At 36.3% G+C, this 26,298-nt stretch overlaps 1 protein-coding gene across 1 annotated transcript in view; it reads left to right on the plus strand.

The window, feature by feature from the left end:
- Nucleotides 1-26,298, plus strand: part of NDFIP2 (Nedd4 family interacting protein 2) — a 77,148-nt gene that overhangs the window by 38,242 nt on the left and 12,608 nt on the right. The window contains exons 2-4 of the mRNA XM_522688.9: nt 3,657-3,822; nt 16,193-16,326; nt 22,551-22,644. Coding sequence (XP_522688.3) covers nt 3,657-3,822; nt 16,193-16,326; nt 22,551-22,644 — 394 coding nt within the window. The remainder of the gene's footprint in view (nt 1-3,656; nt 3,823-16,192; nt 16,327-22,550; nt 22,645-26,298) is intronic.

Genomic DNA, 26,298 nt, shown 5'->3' on the forward strand with positions numbered 1-26,298 from the left:
TTCACCACCCTGGTTGATATATTAAAGGCAGTTTAGTTTTCGTGTGCTATATTGCCCACAATTTTTCAGGAGGCTCATAAGTAGGAAGAGCAGGAATGATGGCTTTTGAGGTGATGTATAAATAGGGCACAGAGCTTAGGCATCACTGTATACAAGTAGGTCCCCTCCTCTCCTGTCTCCCCTCTCCTCCCTTTTTTGCTGTTTAGATAATTGTTAATGAATGTCAAATAGAACCGTTGGAGAACATGATTAAGAGAAATTATTCTCAAGTGGAATTGTCTAATTTGATAAATATGATTTTATTTTAACCTTCGTGATGGATTTGTTTAAAAGGCAGTCAAAGTTGGTTAATTCACAGAGGCAATTTTATTGCCGGCAAAGATATCAAAATTACAGAATTTTATTTAAAGTAAATTGAAAGTTATACATGCTACAGTAGGCAGAGGTTGTTGACTGAGTTAGTGGGTTTTACTGTTGATGCATGGTAATATTCACATATTATAATTTTGTCAAAACCGTAGGTGTTAGCTAGGGCAGTTGAAATAAATTAGGGCATGTTTTATAGGCTCCAAAGCTTTATTTTGGAACTTATATATAAAAGTGTTTGTAGTTATTCCTTTCATTTTAGTTATTTGAGTAAATTTTGACAGTTTTTGAAAGTAAGTTGGTCATTCTGGGGAGCACATTTATGTATTAAATGTAGTAAAGAGTGTTTTTTTTGAGAAACTGGAAGAGTGCTGTTTTGCATATAAGATTTTTCGTTTGTAAAGCTTGCTGTATCTGCATTTGCAGCTTTAATAAGAGATGTGGAAAAGTGGTTTTCCCTTTTTGACACCTTCACAATTAATTGTTTAGGTGATATTAACAAGTAGACATCTGTATTACACTTTTATTGGGCTTACCTTGCTGATCTAACATTTTTGGTCTTAAAATATTATCAGTTAAAGATAATTAAGTGAGGAATTCTCCTGGGTACCATGTAGTAGGAAGACATGGGAGATGGATTGTAATACCAGGTGCAACATGTCACTAGTCAAGAGGGTAGTCATTTAGTGCCTACTTGGAAAAGTGCTGCAAGAAATATAAACTTCATAAGGCTCATAATCATAAAATTCACTTATGATTATTTGGTCTTTGAATTCGCTTTATGTGAATTGATCTCATTATGTAAATCTTAATGTTATGATGTTTGTGGAAAGAGTGGTCTTAGTAACTTCATAAATGATTTTAGGCATGGTTATGACAGTTTTGTTAAGTTATAATACATTTACTATCTCACAAAAATGTTTTGCTAGTGTGATCATTTATCAAGACATGGAAAAAGCAATGTGTAGTAAATTGACCTCTTGTTTTACTTTGCATTTACTTATTTATTTCAGAGATGAGTGACTACTGATTGGATTGTTAGAGAGTACCACATAATTTCTCTTGAAGGTGATGAAATAAACTAAATAAAAGGGAAGAAGTGGGAGGATAGTATTTGTTAAATCCTTCAGTGTGTTGGTTGTTATATTAGATGCTTTCCAAATATTATTTTACAAACCTATGAGGATTTTGGCTGCATTCAGAGCTAATAGGTGAACACTAAGACACGGAGAAGATTTTATCAGAGGTCCTAAAAGGTAGAGCAAAAATTTACATGCTGATCTTTCTTTTTTCTTTCTTTCTTTTTTCTTTTTAAGACAGTGTCTTACCCTGTCATCCAGGCTGGGGTGCAGTAGCGTGGTCACGGCTCACTGCAGCCTCATCCTCCTAGGCTCAAGTGATTCTCCCACCTCAGCCTCCTTAGTAACTGGGACTACAGTCACATGCCAGACTTGACCATTTTTTGTATTTTTTGGTAGAGATTGGGTTTCACCATATTGCCCAGGCTGGTCTTGAACACCTGAGCTCGAGCAGTCCGCTTCCCTCAGCCTCCCAAAGTGCTGGGATTACAGGTGCCAGCCACTGTGCCCAGTCCAACATGCTGTTCTTTCTAAATTCCAAAATTCATGTTCATTTTGCTACATCACATTCAAATTGGTATGTATACTAGCTCTGTGACAAAATTTATTTGGGAGATTATTTTTAACATTGAATTTCTTAGAGTAACAGGAATAAATTAAAATATGAAAATTAAATAATATGGAAAACTAGTAGTTTCTTTTGAAATAGAGATTCCAGTTTTAAAAGTATCTTAAAAATTTTTAATAAGACTTTTTGCCAAATATATTTAAGGATCAAAGTACTTCTTGATGAATCACTTTTTATCGTATTGATGCCTTTGACTCATCTTAGTTTCTGCATGTAGTTATTACCAATTTGTGAGGAATGGCCATTTCAAAGGTTACTATAAATGAAGTAAAACGTCTTCAGTCACACTGCTTGGCTTTAATTCCTTACTCTACCCTTTCTTACTGTTGTGACATATGGGAAGTTACTTTAGCTTCTGCACTTCCTGTTTGTTGTTTTTCTTTTATTGGTGATAATAACAGTCTCTGTCTCCTAGGATCTCCTAGGTTGTTGTGGAGATTGAGTTAAGTAATTCAAGATCTCAACATGTTATTAGCATTTATTAACTCTCAAGGAATTTGTTGAGATGAAGAGCATTTGCTAGAATTTTATATACACATCAACTTATTTTGCTTTAGTAATTTTTTTGTTGGTTGGTTTGTTTTTGAGACGGAGTCTCGCTCTGTCACCTTGACAATGTTAAGGCTGGAGTGCATTGGCGCAATTTTGGCTCATTGCAACCTCTGCCTCCCGGGTTCAAGCAATTCTCCTGCCTCAGCCACCCGAGTAGCTGGGATTACAGGTGTGCGACACCACACTCAGCTAATTTTTGTGTTTTTAGTAGAGACAGGGCTTCACCATGTTGGCCAGGCTGGTCTCAAACTCCTGGCCTCAAGTGATCCACCCACCTTGGCCTCCCAATGTGCTGGTATTACAGGTGTGAGCCACTGCGCCCAGCCTTGCTTTAGTAATTTTTTTTGTACTTGGGAAAACCTACTTAGCGTACTCCACATTTTTAGAATGTTTTTCTGTTTTATTCCATTTCATTAATTCAGCTTTCATTTCTGATTATTCTAGATTCACACATTTTTTCAGGAGGCTCATAAGTATGAAGAGATGGTAGTAGAGATGGTATCATGGCTATGTTATTAGGATTTTTGCTTTTCTTTGTAGTATGTAATAACTCTACTGTTACAATTGCATACTTCCTCTTCCCCGTAGCACCAAACCTTCTCCTTCTGCAGTCTCTCTGATTTCAATAAATGGCTTCAATAGGCCAGAAACCTTGGCGTCTTCTTTTGGTACCTGATTTTAAAATTACAGTAGGCCCCCTTATCCAAGGGATGTGGTAGACCTTTGATATCTACTTTAGGATCATATGAATTTGTATTTATTTTGAATCATGATATTTTCTTTATAAATTCTTAATTTGACCTTCCTCTGTATTGTAAAGAAACTGAAAATTCTGAACTTAATAACTAAGTCTTTACAAATTGTTTTTCAAAAACTTTGAAATACTAGTGTGATTTTGTATACTATCTAAAAATGCCATTTCCTTTGTGTTTGGCCAAAAAGCGATAATGTATCTGAAATGATAAAATCAGCTTAAAATTTAAAAAATAATAGCATTACATTAATGTTTTCTTTTTCTTTTGTTCTCTTAGCTTCTTAATGAAGAGGATAACTCAGAATCATCGGCTATAGAGCAGCCATCTACTTCAAACCCAGCACCGCAGATTGTGCAGGCTGCGTCTTCAGCACCAGCACTTGAAACTGACTCTTCCCCTCCACCGTATAGCAGTATTACTGTGGAAGTACCTACAACTTCAGGTATGAAACATCTAGTAATGTTTTTATTAGTTCTTTTTTTTTTTACATTTTGGTTTTGTGTAATTATCAAGTCTGTTAATGGGCTTATAAACATATATACACATGGATATTTATATATGTATATACATACTGTGTGCACATATAAATATACAAATGTATACACACATATATATGTGTGTATGTATGTATGTGTACCTACTTATATAACCATAAAACAAGATGATGGTGAGTGTGAATGAGAATGTGGTATATGTGACTGTAGGTGAAGGGTGTACGTAGTGATATCCCATACATATGATAATTACTGAATACAAGGCAATAATTCCTGTTTGCTACTGTTCATCTTATTCAGGTCACTCTAAAGAACTAATCTATTTTTCTGGCTACAATTTTTATTTCCTAAGCAATGATTAATTATTCAGTTTGATCACTTTTGTATACCAGTGTGATTTAGTATACTATCTGATGATTCTTTAATTTTATATGTGATTATAACTTCTCTAGTCTAATAATTTCTAAATAAATTCTAAATAACTTCTCTAAATATTTTGTATACTCATTATGAAACATTTTCATTTTAAAAATCAGTTACTGAAAAATATTTTAACAGAAAAAATTTTTCACTAGAACTTTTCATCTTATTCTGTATTTAACATCATCTCCTGCTCTCAAATTAATGCCAGCTTTCTCTGGTTACCATTTTTGCATTTGGAATGTGTAAACTCAATATTTCTTCTACCAAATTCATTTACTTTTTTTGTGTAGTTACTGAAAATCATTTTTTCATGGTGTCCTCACTAATGAAGCTAATACATGCTTACTCCTTTTATTTGGTTTTTGTTTCGCTTTTTTTTTTTTTTTTTGAGACGGAGTCTTTCTCTGTTGCCCAGGCTGGAGTGTGCAGTGGCCCAATCTCGGCTCACTGCAAGCTCTGCCTTCCAGGTTCACACCATTCTCCTGCCTCAGCCTCCTGAGTAGCTGGGACTACAGGCGCCCACCACCACACCTGGCTAATTTCGTTTTTGTATTCTTAGTAGAGACGGGGTTTCACCATGTTAGCCAGGATGGTCTCGATCTCCTGACCTCGTGATCCACCTGCCTCAGCCTCCCAAAGTGCTGGGATTACAGGCGTGAGCCACCGTGCCTGGCCTACTCCTTTTATTTGTATAAAATGTTTATTTGATGATTATGCTTGCTCATTGCCCAGTTTTATGCACAGTTTTTATGTTGATAACAATTTTGTCTTTAGCTATAAGATTTAACAGCTGGTTTGATGCCTGTTAAAATTTATTATATGCTAAATAGTAATTCTTCAATATTTTACAAGTTTTCACAATATAATAATAAGACTTTGCTACCTTAGATTAAAAAAATTAATTTGATTGTAATTTTGAAGAAAGAAAATGAGTTGTTTTCCTACTGATGTTTGTCTGAGTAATGAAAGATACTATGAATAATTTTAAGAGTGAAATTGTGATCCCTTTGTTGTGACTACCATTGCTATTGCTGTGTAACAAACTACCCAAAATGTAATAGAGTAAAATATCAATCATTTATTACTGTTAATTCTTACTGTTCTGGGAGTGGACTGGGCTGAACTATGCTCTTCTCTCCTAGAGTCTTATGTGACTGTTGTCTGATGGTGGCTGGGGTTGGAATTATCTCAAAAGCTTCTTTTTTCACAAGTTTGGTGGTTTATACTGGCTTCAGCTAGGACCACAGCTGGGGCTACTGGCCAAGACAGTTATATGTGGCTTCTTCTTGTGGCTTACGCTTCCTCAGTAGATGGTGGCTGGGTTCCAAGAACAAGCATTCTGAGAGAAAGTCAGATGGAAGCTCTATCACCTGTTATGATACTGTCTCAAATGTCACATGGTATCCCTTATGCCATATTTTGTTGTTAGAAATGAGTCACTAAGTTTAGTCCTTATTCAAGAGGAGAGGAATTCATCTCTACTTCTTGATGAGAGGAGTTTTAAAGAACTTGAAGACTAACTTTTAAAACTCTCACAACTGCATACTTACCCTTCCCCGTAGCACCAAACCTTCTCCTTCTACAGTCTCTCCCATTTCAATAAATGGCTTCAGTAGGCCAGAAACCTTGGAGTCTTCTTTTGGTACCTGATTTTAAAATTACAGCAAGCCCCCTTATCCAAGGGAGATGTGTTCTCAGAACCCCAGTGGATGCCTAGAACTACAGCTAGCACTGAACCCTATAAATACTGTGTTTTTTCTATACATACTGTTGGTTGTTTGTTTGTTTTTGTTTTTGTTTTTTTAAGATGGAGTTTCATTCTTGTTGCCCAGGCTGGAGTGCAATGGCGTGATCTTGGCTCACTGCAACCTTCACCTCCTGGGTTCAAGCGATTCTCCTGCCTCAGCCTCCCAAGTAGCTGGGATTACAGGCATGTGCCAGCACACCTGGCTAATTTTGTATTTTTAGTAGAGACGGCATTTCACCATGTTGGTCAGGCTGGTCTCGAACTCCTGACCTCGGGTGATCTGCCCACCTCGGCCTGCCAAAGTGCTGGGATTACAGGCATGAGCCACTGCGCCCAGCCCATACTGTGTTTTTTAAATATATACATACTTATGATAAAGTTTAATGTATAAATTAGGCACAGTAAGAGATTAACAACAACTAATAATAAACTAGAACAGTTATGGCAATACTGTAATAAAAGTTATGTGAATGTAGTCCCTCTTTCTCTTGGAATACCCACTCTTCTTCATGTGATGATATGAGATGATAAAATGCTTATATGATGAGATGAAGTGAGGTGAATGACATAGGCATTGTGATGTAGTGTTAAGGCTACTATTGATCTTCTGATGATATGTCAGAAGGGGGATTGTCTACTTCAGGTGATCCTGGACTGCAAAACCATCACGATGTCGATTAGTATGGATCCTTTATAGTTGGAGGTTATTTTGCTGAAACCTTTTGGAAGGACATTGTAACTGGAAGTTGTTGTCTCTTTTTTATTAACTCATTGAAGTATTGCTGCAGAGGTTGTAGTGCTTCAGTGATCATATGGGTGACTTTGATACTGTGCCCCATTAAGGATCATATTCTATAATTTTGACATTTAATGTCCGTGCCATTTGAAACACTTCAGCAGATTTTGGTAATGGCCACGTTACTGATTCTGCTTCATTTTCTTCTTCATCTTCCTCTTCCTCTGTAGTTGACTCTAACTCTTCCATATCCTCATTATTAACACTTCTTGATGGCCATCAGTATGCCCTTCTACTTCTTCATCAAGCATATTGGCAAATCCTTCTCCACCAACTTGTCTTGCTGTGTGATTTTCCTAGCTTCTCTGCTGATCCCCAAGAAGCCTTTAAAATCATTCATAACTTTACTCCAAACATTCTTCAGGGAGACATCTACAGTTTCTGGTTTTAATTCATCAGTTGCAGCTTTGGTGAATGCTACTGCATCAGCAATAGTGATTTCCAGCACTGTATTATGTCATGTTAGGGTCTGCATCGATTGCTGATCAAATGTGATTAAATACTAGGCAAGTATATGTAGCCTTGACTGACCAGATGATGCACTGGTCAAGGGACTGAAGCAATGAGGTTATATTTGCAGGTCAAAGTAAAACCTTGACATTTTCATTTTCATAGCAAACAGATTCAGGATGGTCAGCTGCGTTGTCTATTATTAATAGGACTTTAAATTTCAACTTGTTTTCTTCCAAGTAGTTTTTCACTTTGGGGATGAAGCATTGGTGGAAACATTCCATAAACAAGATAGCTGTCACCCATATTTTCTAATTATGTTGCCAGAATTTGGGCAGATAATTTTTCATTTTTTCTTTGAGGGCACATGGATTCTTCACTTTGTACACTATGCTTGGCTCTGTCATATGCCCTGCAGTGTCTCCACACGGTACCTGAGTTAATCTGTCCTTCCATGTTTTATGCCTTGATGGCTCCTTTGTACTTTGATAAATGTCAGTTCTTTCAGGCATCTTCTCCCAGAAGAGCCCAGTTTCATCACAATTGAAAGCTTGTTTGGGTGGTATCCTTTCTCCTTAATCAGCTTCTTCAACTCTGCCAGACATGTGACAGCAGCTTCTTCATTAGCAGACACAGACTCTCCAGTAATTTTATATTTTTTAGTCCAAACCTAATCCTCAATCTGTGTGACCTTTCTTTATTTGCAGTAAATGGCTCAGTGTCTGGTTTCAGGAGATTCCTTGCTGAAATCTTTGTATAGGCTCAGTGCCTTCTGGTGCAACACATTGCCATCAGTTGGAACATGTTTCTGCTTTTGTCCTTCACCTATAAATTTACTTCCTCTTCCATCTTAACTAAGCACTTATCACACACTGTGGCCAAAACTTTTGCAGTTTGAGATGTGACAGCAAAACTAGCACAAATTTCTTTTTCCTTCACAATTTCACAGATAGAAGATTCGTTTTTACTGTAGATCTTAGCAACCTCAGCCTACGTTTTTTTTTCTTTATTAAGGCAAGAACTTTCACTTTTTCACTTACAGGTAGCACTTTATGGCTGTCTTTGGCATATCTGAATTGCCAGCATCTCTACTCTTGTGTTTTGGAGCCATTATTAAGTAAAATAGAGTTACTTCAATACAAGTACTGCAATACTTCAGTTGTAGATTTGATAACCTAGAGTTGCTAAATGACTGATGGGTGGGTAGTGTTGACAGCGTGTATACACTGGACAAAGGGATGATTCACATCCTGGCCAGGACACAGTGGGTTGGTGTGAGATTTTATCATGATATTCAGAACAATGCACAATTTAAAACTTATGAGTTGTTTATTTCTACAGTTTTCTATTGAATATTTCTGGTTTGCAGTTGACCTTGGGGTCACTGAAACTGTGGAAAGCAAAACCGTGCATAAGGCAGAACTATTGTATATGGTTTTTCTCTTTTAATTTTTGATGAAACGAAATATGTTATTATATGTCTTTAAGCTAGGCCATCTCCATGTTCTGAAATACACAGTTTTCATGCCATGTTCTAATCTCTTCTGGTTTTAGATTTGTGAATATTTTGAAGTTTTAGCAATATTAGTGAGATCTATAACTTATGCTCTTAGCAGATGGAGAGAAGAGGTGGAGCTGCTAAAACTTCAGACAGGAGATGCTGGTAGTATGACTAGGGTGCTGGTGGTGAAGAGTATGCGGATTCAAGCAATATGTGGGAAGTAAAAATCAATGCCTTGGTGACAGATTGGATAAGGATGAGGGAGAAGGGGTTAAGAATGATGCCCAAGTATTACTGAAAAGGAGCAGGTTTGGAATGAAGATCAAAATGTTATTTTTTGGCCATGTTGAATTTTAGGTGCCTTTGAGAACTAAAGAGGATATATCAAATAGGCAGTCAAGTGATAACAAATAGACCCACATCAAATAAGCCTGAAATTCAGAGGAGAGGTTTGGGCTAGAAATAAATGTTGTAAATCAACTGTGTATAGTTGGTAGTTGAATTCTTAATCCATGAATGAAATAGCAAGGAAGAGAGTAGAGAGGAGGAAGAAGTTGTCTATGCTGAGGAACTACAACATTTAACAGTGAGTAGGGGAATATTAGCAGGTCAACAAAAGAGAAGCTGGAGAGTTATGAGAAACACTAGGATAGAGTCATCCAAGGACCTTCAGGAGAATGAAGTTAGATAAAGGGTAACACAAGAACCTTGAAGACTAGCAACACAAGTAAAGAAGAACTATTAGGCAGGTAGGAGAGGACTCTGAAAAGAATATTCTAGAAGCCAAGAGAGGAGAGAATTTTAAAAAGACGTGGCTGGTCAAGAATTTAAAAAGATTATACCTAGCACTTACTGTGTGCTTACTGCATACCTGCCCTTTCTCCCAAGTTCTTAGGTATATAGCTCATCTGATTTTCCAGCCATCCTGAGTAAATCACATCTGTAAAAATGAGGTTCATTTTACAGAGGAGAAAACAATCATGGAGAATTAAATAACTTGCCTGTGTTCACATAGCTTCTCAGTGGTAAAGACAGAATTCGAACTCAGATGTATCTAATTCTAAAGTCCACAGTCATGTTTTATAATTGCGGTGTCCTATGATTTTGGCTATTTGAAGGTCACTGGTGACTTTTGCCATAATGGTTTCTTTGGAGTGTTACAAATAGAAACCTAGCATATAATGGGTTAAAAAGAGCACAGGTAGAGAGGAAGCGAAGACAGCAAGTGACTTTAATAACTAACAAATGGAAGCATCACACATGCTCAAAATAGGGGAATCATTAAATACATTTTCAAATGATAGTATGTTTAAATATTGCATAAACATTAAAATTAGGTTTTTTGAAGGCTGTTTACTGATATCACACACTTTGAAATGGCAAATTTAAAAAGTAGAATATAAAATGACATATATGATATGATCCCCATTATTTAAGAAATAGATGAACATTTCCACGTAAAGGAAATTCCAAAATATGTTAAAAATAATCACTTAGTCTGGATGGTATAGTAATTGGGTTGTTTTCACTTTCTTTAAAGATGGTCATATGCTGCATAACAACATTTTGGCCAGCAACAGACTGCATGTGTATACAATGGTGCTGAAAAATTTCTGTCACCTAGTGACATGGTAGCTGTCGTAAGGTTGCACTACTCAGTGTTTGTGCCAGTGTTGGTGTAAACATATCCAATACTCTGTCAGTTGTGTACAAGTCTAACACATACAATTATGTACAGTATATAATACTTGATAATGGTAATGACTATATTACTGATTTGTATATTTATTAATCTTAATTATTATTTTAGAGTGTATTCCTTCTACTTATAAAAAACAAATTAACTGTAAAACAGCCTCAGGCAGATCTTTTCAGGAGGTATTCCAGAAGGCGTTTGTTATCATAGGAGATGACAGCTCCATGTGTGTTATTGCCCTTGACGACCTTCCAGTGGGACAAATGTGGAGGTGGAAGACAATGATATTGACGATCCTGACCCTTTGTAGGCCTAAGCTAGTGTGCGTGTTTGTGTTGCAGTTTTTAATAAAAAAGCTAGCCATGCACGGTGGCACATGCCTATAATCCCAGTACTTTGGGTGGCTGAGGTGGGAGGATCACAGCCTAGGAGTTTGAGACCAGCCTGGGCAACTTGGCGAAACCCCCATCAACAAAAAATACAAAAATTAGCTGGGTGTGGCAATGCACACCCGTAGTCCCAGCTGCTTGGGAATCTGAGGTGAGACAATTGATTGAGACTGGGAAGTTGAGGCTGAAGTGAGCCATGTGCCACTGCACTCCAGCCTGGGTGACTGAATGAGACCTTGTCACACAAAAAAAAGTTTAAAAAATTTAAAAAATAGAAAAAAGATTGTGGAATAAGGATATAAAAAAGGAAATATTTTTGTACACTGTACAATGTGTTTGTGTTTTAAGCTGTGTTCTTATAAAAGAGTCACAAAGTTAAATTTAAAAGTATATAAAGTAAAAATACAGAAAGCTGAGATTTATTATTGAAGGAAGAAAAATATTTTAAAATAAATCTAGGGTAGCCTAGGTGTACAGTGTTTATAAAGTCTACGGTAGTGTACAGTAATGTCCTAGGCCTTCACGTTCACTCGTCACTCACTCACTGACTCACCCAGAGCAACTTCCAGTCTTCTAAGCTCTGTTCATTGTAGGTGCCCTATCCAGGTCGGCCACTTTATAATATTTTAGAACATATTTTTACTGTACTTTTTCTATGTTTAGATGTATTTATATAACACAGATACTTAACATTGTGTTGCAGTTGCCTAGAGTATTCAGTACAGTAATATGCTGTACAGGTTTGTAGTCGGTGAGCAATAGGCTATATACCATATAGCCTAGTTATGTAGTAGGCTCTACACTCTAGGTTTATATAAGTACACTCTATGATGTTCCACAAAAACTAAATTGCTTAACACATGTCTCAGAACATATCTGTGTTAGTAAGTGATGCATGACTGTATTTTAAACATGAGCTCTGCTAGATTTTGCAGAGATTATATTCTCCATTAGGTCACTTTTTGGCTAGTTTTTATAGATCTGAGTAACATAAATAATAATACGTGACATTTGTGTAATGCTTCACAGTTTACAGAGTCCTCTTGAATACTCTTCTATTTTATCCCATAATAGCAAGTAATAGCCCTGCTGTGTCAGTTTTATGGATGAGAAAGTGGAGCTTCATAGTGCTTAAGTGATTAGCTTGAGGTCACACAACTTCTAAGAGGAGGATTTGGAGCTGGAGCTTGCCAGACTTTAAATCCTCTGGTTGAGAACCACTCTTTTAAAAGGGTAGATAAAAATAAGTAAAATTTAAAAGTGAAAATTAAAGCTGTAGCAATTGAGTTTTCTTACCCAACTTTCATCTATTAGTGGTAGGGATTTTTTTTTTTCTATCTTGAGTATTAAAACCTTTCAGAAATTTACATTCTTGTTATTATAAAAAATCACATCTCCTTGGATAATGTGTGCCATTGTTCCAGTTTTTAAAATTTACAGTTTTAATGTTACTGCCTTAAAATTTGTAAACACTGTTTTTACTTAGATTTTGCTTCTACTCTTTCAGAACTAAAGAAATCTGTTTACTTGACCACTTACGTTTTTACATCCTGATAATAAATCTTTTCTAAGAATTTGACTCTTGTCTCTTGTGTTTGGTAACATTCAGTATTATACTGCTAGTACCAATTCCATGTGATTAGATTAAAAATGACTTAACTTCAGGTCCTTAGCTCTTATTGATAGCACTAAAAATTGTTTTAAGACCTATATGCATGAAAATACAGTAGAAGTATTGCTAGAGTAAAATGTATTTTTAGGTTGAAAATGCAAGAAATTCTGTTAGACAAAATTGTAAACAAATGTAAAAAAATAAAAGCATACTTCAGAAATATTGCTGGTTCATTTTCAGACTACTGAAGTAAAGCGAATATCTCAGTGAAGAGAGTCATATGAATTTTTTGGTTTCCCAGTGCATACAAAAGTTATGTTTACACTATACTCTTAAGGGTGCAGTAGCATTATGTTTAAAAAATGTACATATCTTAATTTAAAACTTTACTGCTAAAAGATACTAATGATGATCAGAGCTTCAGTGAGTCATAATCTTTTTCCTGGTGGAAGATCTTGCCTCAGTGTTGATGGCTACTGACTGATCAGGGTGGTGGTTGCTGAATATTGGGGTGGCTATGGCAATTTCTTTTCTTTTTTTTAGAGACAGGATTCAGTGGCGCTTTCATAGCTCACTGTAGTCTTAGATCCCTGGGCTCAAGCAGTGCTCCTGCCTCAGCCTCCTGAGTAGCTGGTACTACAGGGACAGCTATTTAAAAAAAAAAATTAATATTTTTAAAGGTGGGGTCTCCCCATGTTGCCCAGGCAGGTCTCAAACTCCTGGCCTCAAGTGATCCTTTAGCCTCAGCTTCCCGAGTAGCTGGGATTACAGGTGCCAGCTGCTGTGCCCAGCTCCAGCTGTGGCAATTTGTTAAAATAAGACAGCAATGAAGTTTGCTACACCAATTGACTCTTTGTTTTACAAAAGAGTTGTCTGTAGCATGCAGTGCTGTTTATGGCATTTTACCCACACTAGGACTTCTTCCAAAACTGGAGTCAATTCTCTCAATCCCTGCCACTGCTTTGTCAGTTAAACTTATGTAATCTAAGTCCTTTTTTGTCATTTCAACGATGTTCACAGCATCTTCACCAAGAGTATCTCCCATCTCAAGAAATCACTTTCTTTGCTCATCCATAAGAAGCAACTGTTCATTCATTTAAGTTTTATCATGAGATTGCAGCAATTCAGTCACATTTTCAGGCCTCACTTCTGATTCTACTTCTCTTGCTGTTTCTCCCAAGTCTGCAATTACTTTCTCCACTGAAGTCTTAAACCCCTCAGTCATCTATGAGGGTTGGAATCAACTTCCAACTCCTGTTAATGTTCATATTTTGACCTTCTCCCATGATCCTGAATGTTTTTAATGGCATCTAGAATAGTGAATCCTTTCCAGAAGCTTTTCAGTTTACTTTGTCCAGATCCATCAGAGAAATCACTATCTGTGGCAGCAATCGTCTTATGAAATATAGCTCTAAAATCATAAGACTTGAAAGTCAGAATGACCCCTTGATCCATGGGCTGCAAAATGGATGTTGTCTTAGTAGGCATGAAAACAACATTAATCTTCTTGTACATCTCCTTCAGAGGTCTTGAGTGACCAGGTGCATTGTCAGTGAGCAGTAATATTTTGGAAGATCTTTTTCTCCTGAGCTTTCAACAGTGGACTTAAAACATTCAGTAAACCATGCTATAAACAGGTGTGCTGTCATCAGGCTTTGTTGTTCCATTTATGGAGCACAGAGTAGACTGAGCATAATTCTTAAGGGCTCTATGATCTTCAGAATGGTAAATGAGCATTGGCTTCAACTTAAAGTTCCCAGCTGAATTAAATCCTTACAAGAGAGTCAGCCTGTCCTTTGAAGCTTTGAAACCAGGAATTGACTCCTCTCTAGCTATGAAAGTCCTAGAAGGCATCTTCCAGTAGAAAGCTGTGTCATCTACATTGAAAATCTGTTGTTTAGCATAGCCACCGTCATCAATGATCTTAGCTAGATCTTCTGCATAATTTGCTGCGGCTTCTACGTCAGCACTTGCTGCTTCATGTTGCACTTTTATGAAGATGGCTTCTTTGATTTAGCCTTATAAACCAACCTCTGCCAGCTGCCAACTTTTCTTCTTTACCTTCCTCACTTCTCTCAGTCTTCATAGAATTGAAGAGAGTCAGCACCTTGCTCTGAACCAGGCTTTGGCATGTAGGAATGTTGTGGCTGGTTTGATCTTCTAACTGGAACTAGAATTTACTCCATATCAGCAATAAAGTAGTTTCCCTTTCTTATTACTCATGTGTTCACTGTAGTAGCACTTTTAATTGCCTTCAGGAACTTTTCCTTTGCATTCATAACTTGGCTGTTTGGAGCAAGAGGTCTGGCTTTTGGTGTGTCTTGGCTTTTGCCATGCTGTCCTTGCTAGGCTTGATTGTTTCTAGCTTTTGAATTAGAGTGAGAGACGTGTGACAAAACACGTACAGTGTTTATCAATTAGGTTTCCTGTGTTCTATGGGCACAGTTTGTGGTGCCCCAAAACAATTACAATAGTGACATCAAAGATCACTGATCACAGATCACCATAAAAGATACAATAGTAGCACTGGAAACATTTGAAATATTGCTAGAAGTACTAGGACAGAGACACAGAGTGAGCACATGCTCTTGGAAAAATGGTGCTGATACACTTGTTCGATGTGGAATTGCCACCGCAAACCTTCAGTTTGTAAGAAACACAGTATTTGCAAAATGCACTAAAGCAAAGTGTATAAAACCAGGTATGCTTATATAAAACTACTGTTGTTATAATGGAGGAAAATACAAAAGTGATGTCAAACAGTGTGGTGTATGCTACTTTTAGAACCTTTTTTGTGTGTGTGTCAGTGACTCTAGCATAAGTCTAATGAGTTGATTGACCTGTATAGCACTTTACTTTATTACTTATGTTGTAATAAGTGATGGGTTTTATTTTTAAAATAAGCAGTCTGTATTTTCTATTGTAATGTATTTCTGGAGATTATATTTCAAAAATTGGGGCGAAAAATACTTATAAAAGGAAATCTAAAGAACTAGCTGGATAAAGGAAAAATGGGAAGAGAAAGGGACAAGAGTGAAAAAAGTAAAACTTCAATCTTTTAGCAAAGGGAAATACTGAATTTGCTTAAGAGATTAGAGCAGTTGCTGAAATCAAGATGTGTAAAAAAATTACCCCTTGTATGTTATCGGAGCAAAGTATTTGGGGGCAGGAGCTTCCTGTGTCTGCCACTTAAATGTTTAATATTGTGCAAGTAACTTAACTTTCCTGAACCTCAGAGATGCTAAGATCAATGTATACAGAAGTGATATATGAAATGGTTAGTACTATGTAAATGTTTGTTATTATTATTATTACTTTTTCTTTTTGCTTTTTTGGCTGTGAGATAGTGGGCAAGTAAACTAAGTTCTTTGTGCATACTAATAAGCACATAGAGAATACTCATATATTATGAGATTCTTACTTCTCTTGTCTGGCACTCTTTTTCAGAATTTCATTCTAGAGGTTCTTGTTTAGTGTATTAGCCTTTAAATGGTATTTATCCATTCTTTCTCTTTATAATAAATTTGGACTAAAATAAGATATATGATTGTAATAGTAATTTATATATTTTATAGCTTATAACATAGGACTATAATAGCAATAGTAGTCCTGTATTAGTGGCCAGTTGTAAATTATTAAGTCATGGCTATGGCTACAAAATTAAATAGATTTTATTGGTTATTCTTTTTGAATTCTTTCTTCAGATACAGAAGTTTACGGTGAGTTTTATCCCGTGCCACCTCCCTATAGCGTTGCTACCTCTCTTCCTACATACGATGAAGCTGAGAAGGCTAAAGCTGCTGCAATGGCAGCTGCAGCAGCAGAAACATCTCAAAGAGTAAGAAAATTTCATCATTTCTTTTGATAAAATTATTTTCGTTAATTGATATATACATTTAGTAATACTAAAAACAGTTCTTTGTGTGTAAGTGTGTATGTAGATTTTTTTCGAGCATTATGGGTTTGAACTGCACAGGTCTACTTGTATGCAGATTGTTTTAAATAAATATATTGGAAAAATATTTTGGAGATCTGCAGCAGTTTGAAAAAACTTGGGACAAATTGCATAGCCTAGAAATATCAAAAAAATTAAGAAAAGGCCTGTCATGAATGCATAAAATACATGTAGATACTAGTTTATGTATTATCGACTGTTTATGTTATCAGTAAGGCTTCTAATTAACAATAGGCTGTGAGTCGTTAAGTTTTGGGGAAGTCAAAGTTATACTCAAATTTTCTACTGCATGCAGGTGGGTCGGTGTCCCTAACCCGTGTATTGTTGAAGGGTTACTGTATTTGTTCTACTGTTGCTTATGTGTGTGGTCACTTTTTGTTGAAATTGGCATTCTCCTAGTTAAATTCACCTTCTTTATCCCTTGACTTCCTCTTTTCTATTGCTCTTCCCCGCTTATCCCTTCCTAAATTTTGATTTCAGGCCCCTCATGTGTTAGCCTTCACTTCCCATCCTAACTCACTCACTCTGGTTACCACCACTTGGAAAGTTCTTCTCTTTGCCTGGACCTCAAGTCCATTGACCTCTTTGCTGTCCATGTACTTATTTCTCTTCTTACATAGTTTGAATTCCATGGCCTATCATTTTAATTGTGAATCATCTTTTTTTTCTATTTATGTTTTCTATATTAGCATACCCAGTTTAGTGACTGTGAAAGAACTCAAGGTAGCCAAAAAACACAGAGAAATGTTACAAGGCCTTCAAATTATTTTTGTCAGCTGTTTTTTTGTTTTTTTTTTTTTTATAACATATTCTACTCTAGAATTTTGGAATGATGATCAAGCATTCTGTCTTCCTCATCTACATGTTTTAGTAATGGAGTTAATGAGATACATGTATATTATTCTTTGCTCTGGTAAACGGAGTGGCTGTCTCAGTAATGGAGAGTCAGTGAGATACATACACATCTACTATTCTGCAGCCAGGTAAGAGGCAGAAATTATTTACATTTTAGTGTGGCTGCAAGGAGGGCTAGAATTTTTTGCCTTTTTTTTCTTGCTTCAGACTTCAGAGATGCCATTTCAGATCCCTGGATTCACCCCATTTTGTTCAGGAAAAAGACAAAAAAATCAGTTCACCCAGGAAAGCTAGAATTAGGTGAGGAGTCAAGGGAGAGAGATGTGCTTCCATGTATGGCATTCTCCTCTAGCTGCTATGAGGTCAGAGCCCAGCGAGCAGATCCTCTGAGAGAAGAGCATGTGCCCTGAATGTGTTTCTTTTATCAGCAATAACCCTATTTATGCCTGCTCCCACTACCCTCTTCCAGCACACACAGGGTTAAACGTCAACATAAATAGCTTTGGACACAGTTATGAAGGTAAAGACAGTAAACTCCGAATTTATTTTTTATGCCTTTTCCTTCACAGAGGAGGAAAGTAAGTCTCTTAACACAGTGGCATAATATAGCTGAGTCAACAAGAATTTTTGTTGCTTTGAGGGGAACATCATAGAGAAGGAGGATAGATCTAAATAGGGTATTTTTGTCTAAATCAGTTCTCGGTTACTTAGAACACATATATTTGTAAATGAACATGCACATCTCTCAGTGAAGTAGATTGTTTCCTCTCTAGCTATGAAAGTCCCAATAACTCCTTTTCTCAGGGGGTGTTTGCCCAGAGACCTTAAAGAGTATTATGGACCATAGATCATTTACTGCCCTAACTTCCATACAATAGGATAGAATTCTAAAGACAAGGTAGGAAGCATTAAGTCTTACTAAGTGTGCTTTGAGAAAAGTTGATTTTACCCCTTTTGGAGAGAAAAGTCTGAAGTGTTACTGTTCCATTCCCTCATTGTCATCATTTCCAGCACCCTGTTTTAGAAAGTAAATGTAATCCTCAGCCAGAATTGGAACATGTCCATAAAGAAAAGCTCCCTGTTTTTACCTGCTTCTGATATCATTGTAACCCCAGCTTGTGAGCATTGTGGAAAATTTCATCGACAGCAAAGTATTAATAGAATTGTGTACAAGAGACTAACTTAGGTCTTGTAAAAAATCTTATAAATTTACCAGTGCTTCCTAACCCAGTGCTTCAGCACCCTCTTTGTGCAGAGTATGAATGTTTGCATATGAGCCTCCATTACCTGATTGAGATAAAAAATTGGTCAATGCTTGAAAATTGCTAGGAGAGTAGATTTTAAGTGTTCTTGCACAAAAAAAAATATTTGAGGTACTGTACATGGTAATTAGCTCAATTTAGCCACTCCACAATGTATACACATTTTAAAACATCATGTAATACATCATAAATATATACAGTTTTTGTCAATTACAAACAAAATTTAAAAATTGAAAAAAAGTCTCATCGAATTAGCATTTGAGTGCATTCAGTTGTAAATGAGTCTCAGCTGGGTGAGTTGAAAGCTTGTTTCCTAAATCAACTCTCATTGGGAGAATATAGATAGTCAAGAGACTTTAAAACTACTGTTTTTTACTATTTCCTATTTCTGATGTGTAGAATTGCATGTATGTTATGGAATGGTTAAGTAGATTTCTGAAAATGACAACTCATTGTTAATATTTCTATGAAAAATGCTAATTCCAAACTATTAATTTTATTAGATGTTTAGAACATGGCTTGTTCTTCAGGTAGACTCATTTCATCTTATAATGGGTAGGGCTCTTTTTTTGTAACTTGTTTTAAATTGTTGCAGTAACTTGTCTTTTGACTAGATAAATCATAAGCAACACCAGGACAGAGATCTTGGCATTTACATTCCCAGTACCTAGTTATTTATCAGGCACATTTTTGTTGTTTAGTCAATGACAGTTGATTAAGTTAATGAATGCTTTCTTTGTGTTAGCCAATGTGGGAAAATAGGAAGAGGAAAACACCACAGGTGTTCTGTTACAGCTCTCTATTTTAAAATATTTTGATGTCTTTACCAATTTCAGGATTCACAAATTAATGTTTAATGTAGTTGAAATTATTGCCTAGATACCATTTTATTTTTTAAACATCTTATATAAATATTTCCCTGTTACTTAATAGTTAAATTCCCTGTAATCAATATGCTATTGAAACTTAGTGGCCATTCCTCTAGAGTGAACAATTATTTTCACATGTTTGTGTTTCGATTTTTTCTATTAATATTATAAAAGACATCTTTGGGCATATTGCAGTGACTCACTCCTGTAATCTCAGCACTTTGGGAGGCTGAGGCAAGCAGGTTGCTTGAGCTCAGGAGTTTGAGACCAGCCTGGGCAACACAGCGAGACCTTATTTCCACTAAAAAAAAAAAAAAAAAAATTAGCTAGGTGTGGTGGCATGCACCTGTAGACAGTTCCAGCAACTTGGAAGGCTGAAGTGGGAAGATCACTTGAGCCCGGGAGATTGAGGCTGTAGTGAGCCCGGATGAAGACTGCAGTGAGCCATGATTGTACCACTGCACTCCAGCCTGGGTGAGAGTGAGATCTTGTCTTAATTTTTTTTTTTTCCTAAATGATGACTTTTGATAAAATTTCTGTATTGATTTTTTGGTGGTGGTTGTTTTGTTTTTGAGGCGCAGTCTCACTCTGTCTCCCAGGCTGGAATGCAGTAGTGCAATCTCAGTTCAGTGCAACCTCCGCCTCCCCAGTTTGAATGATTCTCCTGCCTTAGCCTCTTGAGTAGCTGGGACTACAGGAGCACGCCACCACATCTGGTTAATTTGTTTTTGTATTTTTAGTAGAGATGGGTTTCGCCATGTTGGTCAGGCTAGTCTCGAACTCCTGACTTCAAGTGATCCACCCACCTCGGCCTCCCAAAGTGCTGGGATTACAGGCATGAGCCACTGTACCTGGCCTGGACTGATGTTTTAAAATACACAGTATGAAATATATTTTTGCCATCACACTGACAATTTTTTGTTCTTACTGTGCTTTAATGTTTATTTCTTGAATTAATTTGAAATTATTTAAAATTTTATAAATATGCACTTAGTCATGGCCAGTCATTAAATTTAGTATATTGAGTTTACCTATGATATATGATTGCACAATTTAAGGGATCTTTGTGCCCGAATAATAAGCAATATAAAATGGTTTTGAAAGTTTTTTTATTTCAGGATAGCAGTATGCTTAGTGAGACTACCATGATTGTGTGGAAACAACATCAGTGTCCTGGATTCAAGTTCCACTTTGACCCTCCTAATTATGTGATCTTGAGCAGAGCCCTAGCTTCTCAGACTTGGCCTCACAAAATTGAGTTATTCACACTCAACTGAGATGATGTGTACCGTTTTAGTCCATTTTCACACTGCTATAAAGAAATACCCAAGACTGGGGAATTTATAAAGAAAAGAGGTTTAATTGACTTATAGTTCTGCAGACTGTATAGGAAGCATAGCAGCTTCTGGGGAGGCCCCAGAAAACTTACGATTGTGGCGGAAGGTGACGGGGAAGCAGGCCCATTTTACATGGCTGGAGCAGGAGGAAGAGAGAGAGTGGAGGGGTGATGCCACACACTTTTAAACAACCAGATCTCAGAAAAAACAATAATGCGCACACTCACTATCATGAGAACAGCGCCCAGGAAAATGATGTGAAACCATTAGAAACCACCCCCATGATCCGATCACCTCCTACCAGGCCCAATCTCCAACAGTTGAGGATTACAGTTGAATATGAGATTTGGATGGGGACACAGATCGAACCATATAATTCTGTCCCTGGCCTCTCCCAGATCTCATGTCCTTCTCACATTTCAAAATACAACCATGCCTTCCCAAGAGTCCCCCAGAATCTTATTCCAGCATTAACTCAAAGAGTCAACAATCCAAAGCCTCATCTGAGACAAGGCAAGTCCCTTCCACCCATGGGCCTGTAAAATCAAAAACAAGTTAATTACTTCTAAGATAAAATGGCACTATAGGCATTGGTTAAATATGCTGGTTCCAAGAGGGAGAAATTGGCCAACAAAAGGGGATACAAGCCCCATGGAAGACCGAAACCAAGCCTGACAGTCATTAAATCCTAAAGTTCCAAGATAATATTTTTTTGAGACAGTCTCACTGTCGCCCAGACTGGAGTGCAGCGGTGTGATCTCGGCTCACTGCAGCTGCTGCCTCCCAAGTTCAAGCGATTCTCATGCCTCACCCTCCTGAGTAGCTGGGATTACAGGCATGTGCCACCATACCTGGCTAAATTTTTGCATTTTTAGTAGAGGCAGGGTTTCACCATGCAGGTCTTGAACTCCTGGCCTGAAGTGATCCACCTGTCTTGGCCTTCCAAAGTGTGAGATTATAGGTGTGAGCCACCACGCCTGGCCAGAATAATCTTTGACTCCATGTCTCACATCCAGGGCTTACTGGTACAAGGGGTGGGCTTCCCAGGCCTTGGGTAGCTCTGCCCCTGAGGCTTTGCAGTGTACAGCTCTGTGGCTGCTTTGAGGGACTGGCATCGAATGCCGGCAGCTTTTCCAGAAAAAAGGCCGCCAGTGCCTCTACCTGGAAGACATGTAGAAACATGATAGACTTGGGGAGAATTGTCTCCTAACATAGTCTGCTGTTGATGGGCATTTAGATTGTATCTAATCTTTTGCTCTTATTAACATTGCTGGAATGAATTATCTTTAATACATCATTTTTATAAGAGGGAATATGTGTGTGTGTGTATACATATATATATATGTGCAGTATATTTTAAGAACTGGAATTGCTGGATCATAGGGTATCCACATTTTTATTTTTGATAATTATTGCAAAATTGCCAACAATAGAAGTTGTACCAATTTATACTCCACCACTGGTTATGAAAGTTCTTATTTTCCAATCATTACTAATGCAGCACTGTCATATGTATCTTCTTGATACCATTTTTATGAGTTTGATGTTATTCATCTTTTATCTTTTTTGTGTTTATCTTTAAAGTTACTCTTTTCAAATGTGACTGTGAAAAAATATTACTTGCTAATGCTTATTGATTACTCTGTGCCAGACATTGTACTCATTATTGCATTTGTCTATACAACAAATTGAGAACATTAGATGTTGCTGAAGTTCTTATGCTTACATTTAAGATGATAAAGTTGTAATTTTTAGTGAGCTATTCTAATGTTACATATTTACAGATTCAGGAGGAAGAGTGTCCACCAAGAGATGACTTCAGTGATGCAGACCAGCTCAGAGTGGGGAATGATGGCATTTTCATGCTGGCATTTTTCAGTAAGTAATCTTCCTAAACTATTTTGGGTTTTTTTTATGAATTGGCTGTATGCGTATTAAAGTAACATAGTGAAGAGAAGCAAATATTGTTAGCATATGTCTACCTTTCTTAAAATGTAAATTGTTCCTGATATTGGACTAATGAATACTGTGATCATATGTTTAAATACAAATCCTAGAATTTATTAAACTCTTGTTGGATAAATTTATGCCTTGCAGCCATTATGAAGATGCTGACATGTAAAAGTACATAAGCATATTTAAGCTATTTCAGATTTTTAAAGAGAAATACTGCTATATTGGTGCCCATTCAGCTCTGTAGGAGCGTATAGAATGAAACTATAAATTCCACTTTTGGGGCAGAGGATTTCCATTTGAGTGTCCTTAAGCTAGAAGAAGGATTGGAAAAACAGATATTCTGGGCAACTGGAACAGTGTCACTTGGGACAGACAGTTATGAAAGTATAAGTCTTATTTGGGGGAATGTTAAGTAGTTAGAAGATCAGAAACAGTAACATTTTAACATCTTGCAGAATTCTTAGTATTTGACTTACAAAGTAAATTTAATCTTCTTGAGGGAAGACTGTGTCAAAGTCTTCATTATTTCAATTCATAATACAGGGATTGACATAGTAAACTCATTAAATAATAAGATGCCCAATCAACTGTTTAAATTACTAAAGCCAGTGGTAGAAACCCAATATTCATTTAAGTAAGTTTATTAGTCTATGATATAGTTAATTTCTGCCCTCAATCTGGTTAAATGACAAAGCTTTCATTCTTGGATAGAATGCTGATTTAATTCAATTTAGTTAAAAGCTTTATTATGATCATAAAACCGAGAAATAATTTACTTATTTAAAGTGCCAAATTCGGCTTTAAAAAGTAGAAAATACAGCCTTCGTGAGTTGTCACTTTTGAGTCTGAAAGTTCATGTAAACCCTGTCCTCCAAGTTTGAAATGTTTCTTGCTTCCCTTCTATTTTCATCTGCTGAAGAAAAGAGGGGGAGGGGAATGAGCAAGGAGGGCAGGCAGCTCCTCAAATTTACTAATTGTAATGTTCACGTTGTCAACCAGCTAATGTATATGCAAGATTTAAATCTTAAATTGGTTTTAGTTACAATTTCTAGTTAGATAATGTTAGGTATAATAAAAAGGAAATAAACTGTGGTTATAAATGAGTGCTGTTTTGTAATATTAGTCTTGAGAACCTTGGTTTTTATCTTAATTTTGGTTTAACTGGTAATCCTATATATTGATAACATTTTAATAACAAACTTCTCACAGTTTGTTTACAAAAAAGAGTAGCTTAAACATTCAGTACTTTCATTGTTATTATACCTTTTAAGAAACCTTAATTAGAAAGGAAAGGATCTAAATATATTGTATTACTTTTAGTATAAATACCTGTTTCTGGGGAATAAAAACATGTTATTTGACACCTTCTAATTATGCAACTCAGAAATCTTATTTCTCCATTTATTTCACTTACCACCAGTATCTTCTTTTTAATTTTAATTTTTTAGATTTGAAGCCCTTTCACTGATGTGTTATAAATGCATGGTAACTTAGACACACTGGATGACTTTATTCTTAGCCAGTGGTAGTATATTAGTTAATATAATGTAAATGTATATATTTATATTTAATAGATTTAATATATATTTTACTAAATTTTTACTAAATTGTTTCCACAACTTATATATTTAATGCTTCCTGTTTTACAAATATTGTACCAACATTATAACAGTAAATTTATATTTTTACCTGTATTTCCTGATTTTTTTTTCTGGCAGGCTATAGGCCTAGAGTTTATTTGCTTGATAAGCATAGATTTGTTTGTCATCACTACCATCTAGTGGCTGTTTTTCAAATTGCAGCTGGCTATATTTTCCATGTTTCTTAAATATCTAATAGCTACTGTGGGTAAAAAGGTCCAGAAATAGATTTTATTTTTAGTGTGGTTTAATTATAACTTAAGCATTTCAGGTTATATAACTTGCACAAGTAAAATTACAGTGAATATCAATAAGACTATTTCAATTAAAACCTTTTGGTGGCTTAATTCTTTCCTTCTTTATTTTCAGTGTTTTACCTCACATAACCTAAAAAAAGTTTACACTTAAATTTGGTAAGATAATTGCATATTCTTGTTCAGAAAATGTAAAAGAAGAAATGTTTGTAATAATGCTTTTGCTCTCAAAATCCTTTTAAAGTGTTACCATAAAATGCCTCAGATACATGCCTAATGTGCATATCTCTGATCTTATTTTTAAGAAATTTTCTAAGAGAATGGAACAGAATTTGGTTATTTGCCAAATACTAGAAATGAAAAGTTTATGGATAATTGACAGTCTATGGAAATGACCTTAAATTTTAGTACTTCAAAATGTAATGGGCTCTTATTTGATCCTGTTTAGAAAACTTTTCTTCTGAGGTTTAGCTATTTGTACCGTGTGTGAATCTTCACATCAGCATGCCATGATAATAAGTAATCACCTGCATTATTATCATTTTAGACTTGAGGGAAACAGAAAGAGAAGGTATTTGTAACCTTAAAATAATTAGAAGGGTGTTTTGAAATGTGAATTCTGATTTGTAAGAAATTGCCAAACTGTCTTCCAAAGTAGCTGTACTATTTTGCATTCCCACCAGCAATGAATGAGAGTTCCTGTTGCTCTGTGTCCTTGCCAGTATTTGGTGTTGATGGTTTTTTTGTGTTGTTCTGTTTTGCTTTTTGTTTTTTCAGACATTCTAATAGTTTGGTGATGGTATCTCATTGTGGTTTAATTTTTATTTCCCTAACAATTGATGTTAAGCATCTTTATTCAGTTTATTCTTTTGAGCACCTACCATATACAAGTCAAAAAGTTACAGTTTTTAAAGGGGTTATCTGGACACTACACATCTTGACACATCTTGGAAAACAAAACATTGATGTCTTATTCTGTCCACAAAAAGCTGTTTTTTATATAGCTTTTACATGACATTACATAGCATAAGCAAATTGTGAAAAGGAACATCTAAGAATTGTAATTACAGCTGAAGAAACCCATAAAGTATTTGTGAAGTATTCAATTTTATTGTTTTGTTTACCTTTTTTTTTCTTGCTCTGTTGCCCACACTCCAGTGCAGTGGCGCGATCTTGGCCCACTGCAACCTCCACCTCCCAGGTTCAAGCAATTCTTCTGCCTCAGCTTCCCAACTAGCTGGGATTACAGGTGCCCACCACCACGCCCGGCTAATTTTTATATTTTTAGTAGAGACAGGGTTTCACCATGTTGGGCAGGCTGGTCTCGAACTCCTGACCTCAGCTGATCCCCCTGCCTCGGCCTCCCAAAGTGCTGGGATTACAGGCATGAGCCACTGTGCCTGGCCTGCTTTACCTTTTTTAAAAAGCCAATTTTGTTGGCTGATTGCTTAGGCTGGACTTCTTGGGTGGAACCACATGTGAGCTACATTGTGATCTGGTTTTAAGCTAGTTTATAACTGCAGTTACAACCATTAATGATAAGCTTTCAGGAATGGATTCCTGTTGGCCAAACTGACAAGAAACCAAGCTTACCCATCTGTTGATATACAGTATAGCAAATAAGCCATTTGCAAAAAGTAGGCTATAGTCTATAAAGAAGGCTTAATTGGCAGAGTTAAAAG

This window comes from Pan troglodytes, chromosome 14 (assembly GCF_028858775.2).
Source record: "Pan troglodytes isolate AG18354 chromosome 14, NHGRI_mPanTro3-v2.0_pri, whole genome shotgun sequence".
In the NCBI taxonomy this organism is placed as follows: Eukaryota; Metazoa; Chordata; class Mammalia; order Primates; family Hominidae; genus Pan; species Pan troglodytes.